This window comes from Berghia stephanieae, chromosome 3 (genome assembly GCF_034508935.2).
Source record: "Berghia stephanieae isolate SIO BIC M18660-M18661 chromosome 3, UCSD_Bste_1.3, whole genome shotgun sequence".
NCBI classification, from domain to species: Eukaryota; Metazoa; Mollusca; class Gastropoda; order Nudibranchia; family Aeolidiidae; genus Berghia; species Berghia stephanieae.
Genome location: NC_088362.1, coordinates 14,356,855 through 14,371,920, shown reverse-complemented (window position 1 = coordinate 14,371,920; position 15,066 = coordinate 14,356,855). Strand labels below are relative to the sequence as shown.

Sequence of the window (15,066 nt, the reverse complement as noted above, 5' to 3'; positions counted from 1 at the left end):
AAAACGACTCTTACTCTAAATATCTCATTGTACTGGGGTGTAAAATATGTACCTGATCGGTAACAGTGGTTTGTTTGACTCTGTCGAAAAGAAATGTTACTAATGCCTTACAATGGTGATATCTAGTCATAAATGTTATGATTTGTTTTTGTCTTTGGATCTCAAGTAAAGCGTTTTGAGCACATATAATGGATAATGGTCACTAATATATATATATATGCGAGTATATATATATATGTATATTTCCTTACAAAATGCTTTTAAAATTCACTTATCTGTAAATCAAATTATCTTTCATACTATTCCACAATTACAGCCCATTATCCTTTTTTTAAAAAATTCCAGATGATAACAGCAATACTGCTTATGCAGTCAGTCAAGACACATTCTCTAAGCTTTTAAAAAAGAATTGTACTAAAGTAAATAAACTTCGATCGCATTAATATTTTCTTGAAGAAAAGTTTAAAATCAATATCCAGGAATTCCTTCAAAGACCGATGACACATTGTAAAATACCATCGAAACTGTTACTATTTTTAAATAGATACAAAACATCAATTTTTTGCCTTTCTTGTTCCTGGGGTTGATTTTTAGATAGCTGACAAATGCGACCCATCGCGTCGAACTGGTAGCATATTTCAAAACAATTGCATTTATAGTTAAAATTGTCAAATTTCGGAAATTTGATTATTTAAAGATTTTAAGTCATTAAAGTCATCCTCTTCACTGAAGGCTTTTATTTTAATTCAAATTTTAAAATTTAAGCTTAAAATTCAATTTTAACATTCAAGTATGTCCCGACATAATACCGTAATGAGAGGACGGGTCTCAAATTCAAGTGAAAGTACAGCAATTGACATAGATAGAGGGAAACTGGGAAGTGGTGTTAGGAGTGTATGGATGGTATGTTACTACTTTAAAATCGATAGGAGACGCCACGTTTGGATTTTTAACATTGACGACCATTAACCTATTCTGTCAGATATATCATTATGTATAATTATTTCGGAACCGTCGTTCCTTTGTTACGAAACTAATAATTTAAAAAAAATATTGTTTTCAGTTTTTATGTTGTTCTTTTTTCTTATTGATGTATATATATATATATATATATATATATATATATATATATATATATATATATATATATGTGTGTGTGTGTGTGTGTGTGTGTGTGTATGTGTGTATGTTGTGTGATAGGCAGCCTGAGGTTTGAACCCCAAAAAGCCAAGAAATTGTTAATTTTCTTTTCTTTTCATTTCCTCAAAATTCTTTAACTTGAGACTTGATGGTGTTTGAAATTTTCTTTTAAGCATCTCAAGTGAAAATGTGATATTTTTATGCAAAACTAGACTTCCTACCACTGTAAGAAGCCATGCTTCTACAACTCATTCAATATGCGATCAAAGCCTATAGCCAGGTACTAATTCAATTCACTCATGAATCGCGTTGGGCCAATGTGTGTAAAGGATATAGAATATCTAGCCTGAATTTTCCACGACGATTTCACCCATCCGGACACTTACCGCGCTTAAAATTGCTTGATTTTTTTGGCAATACTTGACATCGTACCGCTGAGCCTAGAGCCATACACTCTTATGCCTTGAGCAAAAAGTCGCATTCAAAGCATAAGGCTCACCCCGAAATAATATATTGAAGTAATTGGTGACAAACACCAATATACTCCGTTACGTTAATAAAGTCCTGGAAAAAATGTATATTGAACAGAGTCTCACAAAGCGAAAAAAAATGCAAACAATATATAATATTTAATTTTCACTTCGACAACGTCACAGACACCGCTAAATTGCACGAGTCATTATCGGAGAACAACATGTGCCAGATCGTAACAACGCCAACCCACTCTGCTGGTCATATTTTAGATTGGGTAATTGTAGAAAATTCAGAGTTCCAAAAAAACCAACGCCACCGTCGATTATCTCCCTTTTCGGACCACTCCCTCATTTCTTTCAATCTTGACGTTTCAAAACCATGCCAAGAAACCACCACCACATCAACCAGAAACATTAAAGGCATTCATTTGGACAATATCAGAGGCGATTTAGAAACAAAACTTACTAAAAATTCAATGATTTCTCCAGACCAGTGGAATAGTTGTCTCATCGAAACGCTTGACAAACATGCGCCATTCCAAACAAGGACCGTCACCAACCGCAAGTATGCTCCGTGGTATACGTCGGACGTTAAAGAAGCTAAAACGAAGTGTCGGAGAGTAGAAAGACTGCTGAAAACATCAGGCCTTACGATTCATCGTGAAATATTCAAGAACGCATTTCGTGCCTGGAAGACAACAATAAAAAAGGCAAAGACCACGTATTTTCTTTCAAAATTCGAAACTTCTAAATCTTGCAAACAATTATAAAACATCTGCAATGATCTACTTGGACGTGAAAGATGCACTTCATTACCATCTACAACCAATCAAAGAGACACTGCCAAACACATTTGTCAACTTTTTTAAAGACAAAATCCATAACATTCGTTCAGAACTAGATCGGCATGAACCATTTATAGATACAAATACATTCTGTGGTACCCCTTTAGACAAGTTCCAACCAGTTTCACCAAGTTTCATAAACGAGTTGATAAAAAAGCCCCCATTAAATCCTGCGACCTTGATCCCCTATCAGCACAGCTTTTGGCCAGCTCCATCGATACATTATTACCATCCATTACATCAATCATAAATACATCCATACTGACTTGCGAAGTTCCATCGTGCTTTAAAAGTGCCCTCGTCAAACCACTTCTGAAGAAACCATCACTGGACCACAATATATTAAACAATTATCGTCCTGTATCAAATTTACCTTTTTTGTCAAAACTTTTGGAGAAGGTAGTTCTTACACAATTAACATCTCATCTTAAGAACAACAGTTTGGAACAACCCTTTCAGTCAGCCTACAAACATCAACACAGTACTGAAACGGCGCTTCTTAAAATCTTTAATGACTTGTTATGTAATGCTGATGCTAACAATATCAATGTATTATGCCTTTTAGATTTTTCAGCTGCCTTTGACACCATTGACCATGACATTTTGTTAAGAAGACTAGAAAATACGTTCGGCATAAAAGGAATTGCCCTTAAATGGTTTACATCATATTTACAGGATCGATGGCAGACTGTCGTGGTGAATGGTGTTCAGTCAGAACAAGTTTTACTAAATTTTGGAGTGCCACAAGGCTCTGTTCTTGGCCCTGTCCTTTTTACTGTATATATGCAGCCCCTTTCTAGTGTGATATCCAGATTCAATCTGAGTTATCATTTTTAAGCAGATGATACGCAAATATATGATTCAGCACCCCTTAGTAATTTACAGTTCTTAATACAACGAATTACGAGATGTTTTAATGAGATTAAATCTTGGATGTACCACAATAAAACCTTGGCGTCATCATTGATAAAGATCTTTCCATGACAAGCCACGTGAATAACACCATACAATCTATGTACATAGAAATTAAAAAGATAAGCAAAATTCGTAATTTAATACCGAAGCATATAACAGAACTTTTAATTAATTCCCTGGTTTTATCTAAATTGGACTATGTAACTCCCTTTGGGCGAATTTAGCTAAAGACAAAATTAGCAAACTTCAGGTTGCTCAAAATAACGCAGCCAGGCTCATTGTACGCAATAACAAAAAATACCCGTCAGCAACTCTTCTTCTCCGTGAGTTACATTGGCTTCCTGTTGAAAAAAGAGTTGCCTATAAGATTTGTACTGTTGTCTACAAATCCCTGAGCACGAACAGTCCCTCCTATATTAAAGACCTTCTAAACATATATGTCCCCAATAGAAACTTGAGGTCAAGCAATGACCAATCAATCCTTGTCAAGCCTAAGCCATTGCGTAAAATAGGTGAACAGTCTTTTCAATTTTCGGCCCCCCATTTTTGGAACTCTCTCCCGTTACACGTGAGATGCTCGGATTCGTTGACAACGTTCAAATCTCGCCTAAAGTTTTATCTTTTTACGTCATAATGTTGCAATATTATTTTCATATTTTGTTGTTGTTAAATTGAATTCATATCACGTTTCCTTCACACTTGTCTCACTGTAATATGTTTTGTTTTATATCACTGTAAAGCGCGTAGAGCCTGTGACAACGGGGTAAAGCGCTATATAAATGCCATTTATTATTATTATTATTATTATTATTATATATATATATATATATATATATTTATATATATATATATATATGTGTTTGTGTGTGTGTGTGTGTGTGTGTGTGTGTGTGTGTGTTTTGTGTGATTGGAAGTCTGAGGTTTTAACCCCAAAAAGCCAAGAAATTGTTAATTTTTTTCTTTTCATTTCATCAAAATTCTTTATCTTTAGACTTGATAGTGTTTTATAATTTCCTTTTAAGCATCTCAAGTCAAAATGTGAGATTTGTGCCATATGCAAAACTAAAGTTCCTACCACGCACTGTAAGAAGCCATGCTTCTACAACCCATTCAATATGCGATCAAAGTCTATAGCCAGGTAATAATTCAATTCACGCATGAATCGAGAGGGGCGACTGTATGTAAAGATAGAACATCTAGCCTGACTTTTCCACCACGACTTCACCCATCCGGCCACTTACCGCACTTAAAATTGCTTGATTTTTGTGGCAATACGTGACATCGTACCGCTGAGCCTAGCGCCACACAAGTCTTATGCCTTGAGCATTAAGCTCACCCCACAATAATAATATTTTGAAATAATTGGTGACAAACAACAAAATACTCCGATACGTTAATAAAGTCATGGAAAAAATGTATATTGAACAGAGTCTCACAAAGCGAAAAAAAAGGCAAACAATATATAATGCACACTAATAAACAGCCTGCCTTTTTCCGGGATGTATTTCCCCCCTTCTATTTCTCTTTCTGCTCTACCTGACACTGTTTCATACACCCTTTTCCAGAACTTGATCTTACACTACACTAGTCCCAGCTCGCTCCTTAATTTGTCGTTTTGTCAATAAATACTCATTTGCCCTTTCAGTGTGTAAACAGAGACGGGGACTAATACAGTGTGTTATATCATCAAGATGTCACCGGATCAATTCAAAGATTTTTCACTTCACCCAATTATCACACGATGATACCTCTCTCGCGTCTCACACACACTTTCTCATGATCATTTTCTTGTACCCCCCGGGGTAACGAGAAAAAAAAACAAAAATTATAAAATAAAAGGTTTGGTTTGTAGGGATGGACCGTAATCGATATTGAAAAGTACCGAGTACTCTATCGAATACGAATTTCAATATCGAATAACTTATTCGATACTAAGGATCAGTGAAACTACGGCTTAAAAGTACCAAGACACAAAACTATACCGCCGTTGTTTAAAAAAAATACACAGTATAAGCATTGTTAATCAAATATCACATACTGTGTTCTTTAATAAAGCGGCAGTATGTGTAACGTTGATAATATGATTGATAGAATTTACTGAGAACTGATTATTAAAATCGCTGTTTAAAAACAAAAACAAAGGGCCGAGTGACGTTAATTTTAGTTTTTGTTAATCTTGTTATTTTTCTCATATTATAGGAATAATATAATTTTAGCAAGAATTGGAGTTCACAGCATTTAGCAGTCTTGTTTCCCCTCAATAAAATATAAATATAATCCATATATTGATTATAAGCTCATTTTTTTCTATTCAATTTGCTCCGATATAATACCATTTTGAGGCAGTTGGTTGCATATTACCAGTTGACTAACCCTTATTGATGTCGAATTCACTTCAAAGGATAAAGTTCACGAAGGAATACTCGTATCGTATCGTATCGTATCGTTTAAGAGCTAATAGATTCTTAAGATCTATAAATGCTCTGTGTAAATTTCATGCATAGATACATTTTGTCAATGTTATATAAACAACATTCAATATTTATTGATATAATCGAGTATTAAATAGCTAATACATAAATAAGTGTCGTAGTCAATATTCGTAGAATCATTATCTCTATTAACAATCATGTACAACTTTATACATTCGAGAGTTTCAAATAATTGATAACAAAATGTACTGATATCCAATGGCATGTTACATTATTTATCACAATCAAATATTATATAAGTTGGTAAATTCTTTATCAATGGCATTCTTAAAATATTGCTTGAATTAGAATATTTAGTCTCAAACTTCTGATTTTTTTCCCAAATTGCCACAGTTCTTTGAATTAAGTTATTTTTCCTTATCTTTCAACAAATATCTTATATTTATCTCCCTTAGAGTTTGTAACATGCGAACAATTAAACCATCATTAAAATGAATATTGTAAGAACCATGTGCGAGTCTATGTAGATATATGAATAAGGTCACTTCTTATTCTATGGTATTTTACTGAAGGCAAATTTAGATATCTTAATCTTTCTAAATAAGATAGATGTCGAATGTCAGGCAAAAGTTTTGTAGCGCGTCTTTGTACGGTTTTAATGTGAACAGATTGTCGCTTTAATTAGGGACTCCAAATACCATTTTTATTTGTAACGTGCATTGAGCATCACACAGGGATGAAAATGCGCGGTATAAATACCATATATTATTGTTATTTATCATTATCACTATCAGAAAGACACGTATTTACAAATTTAGCTAGACAACTCGTCCTTCAAATATGGCTCTATTTAAATGACCCCGATCTTGGTGAAATCTCTCAAACCTGGGACCCCGCAGCATCTATTTCATTCCGACATAATACCACTTTGAATTGGCTGATAACTCTTGGAATGTACCATTTTATACTATTCTTTCATTTCTTTGTATTTATTATACTCGTTATTTTTATCGTGCCCACTAACACTACGAGCTTAAGAGTATGTGTTATTGCACGATAAAATACGAGTTTAATAAATACAAAGAATGGAAAGAATACCTTTATTCCACCCCTCCAAGTAATATTCTTAGATATTTCGTGACCAATTGTAAGGTTCGTCATAATTTGTATTTTTCTTCATCTGCTTGAATGACAAATTGATCCAAAAGAGAAAAACTTTGGATTTGATTCATGCGCATCAAAAGATTATTTATAATTAGACGTCTAAAATCAGCTGTCTTTTACACCTTATTTCACATCAATAAAATGTGCGAATATAGTCTAGGGTCTAGAAGTCTGCAATACAATTTGAATACAATTTTTATCCAACGCGTTCAAAGCATTATTAAACGATTACGTATTTATTAAGAAATGATAGGATTTTTCCAGAGGGAGGGGTGATATACTAATATCTATATGTAAAATACTAACGATAGAGTGAAAATGGAGAGTATTCGTATGGGAACAAAACAGACAATGGACGTTTCGGGTACAAACCCTTCGTCAGCACAACAATACACAAATAAACGTGGAAAACAAATAAAATATATTTTAGTATTTTACGATCACCGGCTTCAGGCAGCCCCTATCGTTTTCTATCTGTATGTATTATCCTTGATATGAATTTGTTATTGATGGCCTAAATCTTATTTCACGGTGTCATGACCATCTCGACTTTATCATGGGAACATTTGTTTACGCATCTTGTATCATTCTTATGGACTTTTATCCATTTGTTTATATTTTTAAATCGATTTTGTTTCCATGATTTGGGGGTCCAGATAGCTCAGTTGGTGGAGCAAAGAGACTAAAATCGATACCTGGTGCAGTCAAAATTTTTTTCCTGAACTCCCAATCCATCAAGCGACTATATGCTCTTGTGGTATGACACTCGCTTTTGGATCGGAAGGTCGTGGATTCGAGTCTCACTGGCCGCATAGTTGAGTCCGTGGAGAATGCTCTTTACTCACATTCTCTCATCGTACTCAGGTGTAAAATGAGTACCTGGCCGTTAACTGCATTGTCTCTGTCGGAAAAGAAAATTGTAATATCGCCTATTAGGCGTCATGTCTCGTTTCCAAAGACTTCCAAAGACTCAACTAGGCCCCGAGCGAGACTCCAACCCAGGACCTACCGATCCATCCGAAAGCGAGTGTCATACCACAAGACCACATAACCGCAAGATAGCATAACGCACAAAGAAAAGCGAACAGAGACAGGAACGGAGAATAAGTAGCTATTAAACATTTTGCACTTTCAATTTAATTGATGTAACAATTCTAACCTTTACTATATAATAGTGTTTTGTGACGTATGGAATATTTACTGTGTAAACCTGTTAAGGGTAAGCTGCTAGTAAATAAAGCACAAAAGCAAAAAGTGCAGCTATTGTCTTTGCATTGTTATAAAGAAATAAATATACTTCGATTGATTTTTATAAGCAACCCCATGAATTTGACCTTTCATCATAGCCCGGAGGAATATTCTGGATTCCTCTGCGGCATTCCAACGAAACGAATTATTATCATTTAAGCCTGAAAAGTTTTTACCTCAATAATCGGCTCCGCCACTTATCTGCAAACCACATATCAACCCTGAGACTTCCAAAAAAAAAGAAAGAAAAAAAAACCAGACCTTTTATTTCACATTATTAGGTTTACGTAATCGGTTTATATTTGGAAGGGAAGATTTTTGAACAAAAATGACAAAAATATCGAGCTAATTTGTTTAAGTCAGCATCTTTGCTGTAAACAGGAAAAAAAGAAAAACAAACGATACACACGACGTACGCGGCTTGTAACAGTTACAAGGTTTTTAAGATTATACACTCGTACGGCGTACAAGGTTTGTAACAGTTACGAGGTTTTTAAGATTATACGCATGCACGGCGTACGAGGTTTGTAACAGTTACGAGGTTTTTAAGATTATACGCACTTACACGAGTACGCGGCCTGTTACAGTAAAGAGGTTCTCAAGATTATAACAATTAACATTGGGTATCATTTTTCCAATTATAGTAAATGAAACAAAAAGACTAAAAGGGTCTTTTTAAAAAGAAGATTCTAGTCACAAACGATCTAAGGGCATATTAGGGGGGTACACTTTCTTTTTTTCTATATTGAGTATGAGTTTAACAAAACGATTTCAAATGTAAACCAATATTGCCGGAATTATGCAGGAGGCTCAAGTAACTCGGATCAGATCATATCATGTATTTTACAAAGGTTATTATTACTGTAAAATTAATTCCATTACTTTACGGTTATGGGAGGGATAGAATATTGATGTTTTGAACGCATTGAATAAAAAATTTAAACGATTGCGCAATAATTCCGCTCATTTTTTACTGGCTTAAGTAGAGGTTGTAAACTGAAATAATCTTTTGGTGCTATGAATACAAATCGACGTGCACTTATCTGCAGGTCTGATAACCCGGTTCATTATAGGCTCATTGTTATAATGGAAATTTTTTTTAATGACTCAAAATATTGTCCATTACAACAATGTTAAACTAGGCCCATAAGTGGGTTCGGATGTCAGACCTGCTTATATGTACACGTCGATACAAATCCAACGGAAACAAAAGGAATTCCAAATGATATATTTTTACGATGAAGCAAATATTTCCTTAAATGTTCCCTATAAATAACTTCATTGCAATATAAAGCCTTTTACAATTTATTGATCGCTAAATATCTAATAATTTTACTTTGAGGGTCGGAATAAATGTTCATGGTCATTGATTTCTTGAGCTCATTATTTTTACCGATCATTAACACTCACTCGCAAGCTCGTTGTGTTATGCGGCCGCTAGAAATAACTCATTTAATAAATCCAAGTCCATGAAAGAATCCTATAATATATAATATTCTTTTGTTCAATTTTGTGATAATAGCATCAGTTTGTAAATACCACTGCAATTTGTTGTCAATTAAAATACCCAAATATTTGTGACCCGAAACTTGCTCAACAATTTGATTGTTAATTTTGAGTGGACTGATGGAATTTGTGTTTTTTTCTAAAATCAAAAATCATTTCTTTGGTTTTTCCTACAGATAATTTCAACCAACAAATCTGTCGATCTCAGATCTGTATGCTGTTTCATCATCTTTAAATTGTAACACTTGAAGGGCAGAGTCATCAGCAAATTTTAAAATTGGAACTAAGCCATTAGTACAGTAATCTGCATAAAGCGTTAACCCTTTCCTTACCAATCATAGGAAAATCGTACCATTCGATACGATAAAACCAATAATTTCTCATTCCGATTTCAATTTTACATCACAAAATTTAAATAATTTTTGTTTGTTAACCTTGAAACTGTTTGTATGTCTCAATTTGCTTAATAATGTTATGTTTAGAATGTAATTGTACGAAAAATCTATTTTTGTGTCGCGTGTTTTGGGGAAAATTCTGAACAGGCTAGGGGAGAGAACACACCCTTGACGGGCTCCTGTATTTGTAATGATTTTATTAGATTTGTTTCAATTAATTTCCTCGATCTGGGCTCTCTCTAATAGAAAGTCTGAAATCCAGGAAATTAAATGGGGATTTATATTCAAACACTTCAGCTTTTCAACACGTAAATGGGGTCGAATCGTGTTAAATTCTGTTGACAAATCAATAAAAAGAATTCTGCAATATGCCTTTGGTTTATCTAAATGACTGTAAATATTGTTTAACAAAAGGTTAATGACATTATCAACACTTCTATTTGGTTGATATGCAAATTATAAGGTACCAGATTGGGGGCCGAACTGAAGGTTAAGCTTTTTGAGTACAAATCGTTCGAAATATTTCATAACAATAGATGTCAGGGCTACAGGTCTGAGATCATTCATACAAGAGACATTGTCTTTCTTGGGGACAGGGACAATTTTCGATGATTTCCAAATGGCGGAATACAAGATTGTTGCATAGCCATATTGAAAATAATGGTAAAAATAAAACACGACAATTGCTCGGCACACACTTTCAATAACTTGCCTCCAATGCCATCTAACCCACGCTTTTTCAATACTACATTCACACTCTCAAATTCTCTCCTCACTTGCCGTTCATTAAACACAATCTCATCTTCTTCTGTCACGCCTTTTAATAATGTTGATATAATTCCATTAATTTCAATTTCAAAATAACCCTCACCAAAATGTGCTAAAAATATTTAATTCATTGACGTCAACGTCAGCCAAAGAGTTGAATTTACTTTTATTTGATGTTAAAGTTGACGATCGTCTTCATTTCCCTCCATGTAACCTTAATATTCCCAGATCTTAAATCATCCTCTAATTTTGACTGATAACTAGCCTTGGATTTCTTTATCTTTTTCTTTCTTTCCTGTTGTCTCGTATTCAAGCCTTTCTTATCTCCATTTGTGTATTAAATTTCTTTTCATCCAAAAATAGTTTCATTCTGTTTGTGACCCAAGGTTTGTTGTTAGCATACACCACTATTTCTTTCTTTTCACATACTTCTACTCACAAAACGCAATAATATAATCTGATACACAGTTATATAACCCATTCATGTCGCAGCACATATTATTATTAAAAAAACATAACACAATCAATACATTCAAAACAACCCTGTAATAGTCTTCGACAGTCGTAATGTCACTTCCTTCCTAATGACGTATGCTAACTTCGTAACACTGGCTCTAAACTATCGGAACAATGGCTGACGCCGTATGAAATATTTCCCCGGCGAGCTTAAACGCGTATCCCTAGGAAAAAAAAACCCATCAATTTGATCATGTATTGACTTTTACACATTCTGATCACAAGGCATATGAAAGGAATGATAAGTTCTAGCAGCATGAAGAATAAAAAGTAATGATTTTCTTTGTTTAGAACCAAGATGGCCGCCGTTGCCGGGCGCGTGACATCAGACTATTGAATCCAATTCCAAGTAAGCCGAGCTGCTGTTAGCACGTCAATAGTCTTTTTCTCAGGTTTAAACTGTATGTATACAGGCCTATAAAATGGCAGCAACAATAACATATCATGGTTATAGTTGCCCAGAGGCGCACGTGGGAAACATCGATAAGATAATTTGACATTACAATCAAATGGGTCAAAAACAACGTCGCCTCTTGTGCTCCAATTGACAAATTATTGATACAGTCCCGAAATTTAAAAAAAAACATTGGTTAAAATTCCCGGTTAAAAACAAAACACAGTCAGGAGCAGATTGTTTTAGTTTGTCAATCTCCTCGTAGAGCTCGTCGTTTGTCACGTTGGTGGGATGTAAGTTGTTATCATCACCACTTTTGTAAATTTTTTGTAAAGGCAAAATCTTACAATTACGGGGTCTAAAATAGTGAGGATGGGTGATCTTTATTGACGACCAACATTTATTTAGACTTTAAAATGAAATGCCATCAATCTGAAATCAGAAGATCGGTTGCACAAGATGTGCATCCAGTCCAAGAGAAGATTGGATTTACACTTCCTATGACATCAGAACCACTATTTTGACATCTCACTTTTATGCCTTATTGGATGTTTTACTGAATACAACTCACTATTTACTTTCTTTTCGTAGTTGTTGTTGCCCTGTATTGTAAGGTAGTTTTTTGGTCAGTGCCAGGCTATGAGGGTTGCGATCGAAGTCACCACGTTGGTTACTAGGAGCTGTAACCTGAATCCATACCGTCTCTGTATAGTCATCAACATATGGCTCTTTTCTCACGCCAGAGAGTAACAGGGTCAATACCTAATTAAAGAAAAAAGTAATTGTGCTTTGTCCTGTGCAATTCTCGTCATATAAGTGTTATTTCTGTGAGAAAGTATTGTTTACTCTCGAGATCCCATACACTAAATTGAATACGTAACAGCCACCGTAGAATAGTAGATTGGAAGGGTATTGGGTTCGTTTTGCTTCGTAATCATGGTAGCACTCGTACATTTGATAATTTTTTCTTCTTTTTCTATAGATCCTTGTTGTTGTTGTTGTTGTGGAATTTTATCATCATCATCATCATCATCATCATCATCATCATCATCATCATCATCATCATCATTAATTTTAACAAGAACTAGACTATCCCTTAGTAATAAGTCTTTATCTGTAAATGGCCCTATCTTGTGGAATGCACTCTCCACAGATGTAGAAACTATAAGGGATTATCAGTCTTTCAAAAACACCTTAAGACAGAACTTTTTTCCAGTGCGTATGAATAGTTTTACACACATGCCTTAAATCGAAATTTGATATTTAAGTTTATTTTGTTCCAATTTTGATCTTAACTTCAAATTGTCAATTTTCATCGTATATCTAAACCTTTTGTTCATTTTTATGGTAATTAATCAATCAAATGTCATTCTATGTGTGTTATGTTGTTGAATGCTTGGATACTTTCAAAACAGTTTTCAATGCACTCGCTCGTCAAAGTAATCTGTGATGTACTCTATTTTGGTTGGACTGTAATACGATTCAATAGTCTGATGTCACGCCGCCTGGCAACGACGGCCATCTTGGTTCTAAACAAAGAAAATCATTACTTTTTATTTTTCATGCTGGCTAGAACTTTTCATATGTCTTGTGATCAGAATGTGTAAAAGTCAAAACATGATCATATGTATCTGTTTTTTCCCCTCTGGATACCCTTTATACTCGTCGGAGAAATATTTCATACGAGCGTCCGCCATTATTCCGATAGTTTAGAGCCAGTGTTACTAAGTTACCATGCGTCATTCGGAAGGAAGTGACGTTACGACTATTGAATCCTATTGAACATTTGCAATGATGGGGCCATGGGACCTTTTGCAAATTACAAGCCATTGAAGATTGATGACATATTTTCTTACTTAAACTGACTTGTATTTATATTTCTTTCATTTTCAGGTTTTGGAACGTATTTCACCATAAAGTGACAAACAAGGGAAATATACCTTTTGCACAAAAAGCCAACCTCTACGGAAAAAGACCTCACACATGATAAGGCTACCGTATTATTATCATTTCTTCCATGATTTACTTTAACTGATACAAACTACTACGGGGAAACAGTTCATGTGTGAATGACGTTTGTTTACCAATGTTTACCATAATATACTGTAATATTTTCTACTGACGTCACCTAAATCACAAACTCCAGACAACTTGGTTCTATAATATTCAACAGCTGTCGTATTACTACTCCAATAATATAACAACCATGCCGTCAACCGCCCCGTCCTCTGACCTCACCACCAACACCATCCGGGTCAAGCTGGTCAAAGACAAACTTGGCGGCCTGGGTTTTCTGGTAAAACAGAGGAAGTTGAAACCTTTCGTTCTTGTGGCAAATATCGTAGCTGGTGGCGTTGCAGAGGAGAGCGGACTGGTTCAGGTAAGACCTAAAAACACTATTTTCCATGGAGATAATTCGTGTCTGTGCATGACATAAACAGTTGGAAGGTGAAAATATTGGATTTGCATTTTTTTCATTTTCTGAAAGAATTTACCCACCAGAGCAATTTAATATTTATTTGAAATAAAACCGGTGATTTTTCATGAAGTTATGGTCAGATGTATGGGAAAGGTACCCAGCAACTTTTCTCAAATTTCATACTTTTTCAACTTGACTAGCTGTAAAAAATATTTAGAAGTGAAATTAAGCTTTGATATTTCCCGAATATGTACAGAAAGGGTTGATTTAATCATTTATGACAAGAAATCATTTTGGATAAAAATTGAGCTTCTAACTAAACTGGCAATATCTCAGTTCAAGCCTCTTCACCATTCGACTGATTATGTCATTCACTGTAACATTTATTACACCATAAAAACCAAAATATTTTAGTCTCAGGGCTATTTTGAAAAAGTGAAAGTCGGGATAATGAAACATGGGTGAAATGTATGTATTCTATTGAGAATATTGATTGGGAATTCTTACAGAGTAAAGCAATGAATGACCAAATATGAAATAGTTTGAAGGATTTGAGCACTCCACTTTTTATTTTCATTTCAATGGGGCAAATTAAACCCACGCTTTCATATAATCTTCACTGTTTCAAAGTTTCTTCGAACTTTCATAATTCCTTTAAAACATCTTTTGAGCATTCCTTGACTCAAGGTTCCGTGAGATCAGCGACACCAAGGTATACGCCATGCTTTTCGTCGTCTTTGTATAATATCTACTCGTAGTTTCGTCGTCTTTGATAATATCTACTCGTAGTTATAATTCCATTACAAGGAACTGGTCTATCTATGATGTTCATTCCAGGGATTGGATTTTAC

General features: G+C 34.6%; 1 protein-coding gene and 1 long non-coding RNA gene across 2 annotated transcripts in view; one reads left to right on the top strand and one right to left on the bottom strand.

Moving 5' to 3' along the window:
- The window catches only part of LOC144967183 (nitric oxide synthase-like), a 227,093-nt gene that overhangs the window by 86,304 nt on the left and 125,723 nt on the right, over positions 1-15,066 (top strand). The window contains exon 3 of the mRNA XM_078904115.1: positions 13,690-14,176. Within this exon, the coding sequence (XP_078760241.1) occupies positions 14,003-14,176 (174 nt within the window). The 5' untranslated portion in view covers positions 13,690-14,002. The remainder of the gene's footprint in view (positions 1-13,689; positions 14,177-15,066) is intronic.
- Positions 1-15,066, bottom strand: part of LOC144967187 (uncharacterized) — an 84,189-nt gene that overhangs the window by 14,884 nt on the left and 54,239 nt on the right. The gene's annotated exons all lie outside the window — the stretch shown is intronic.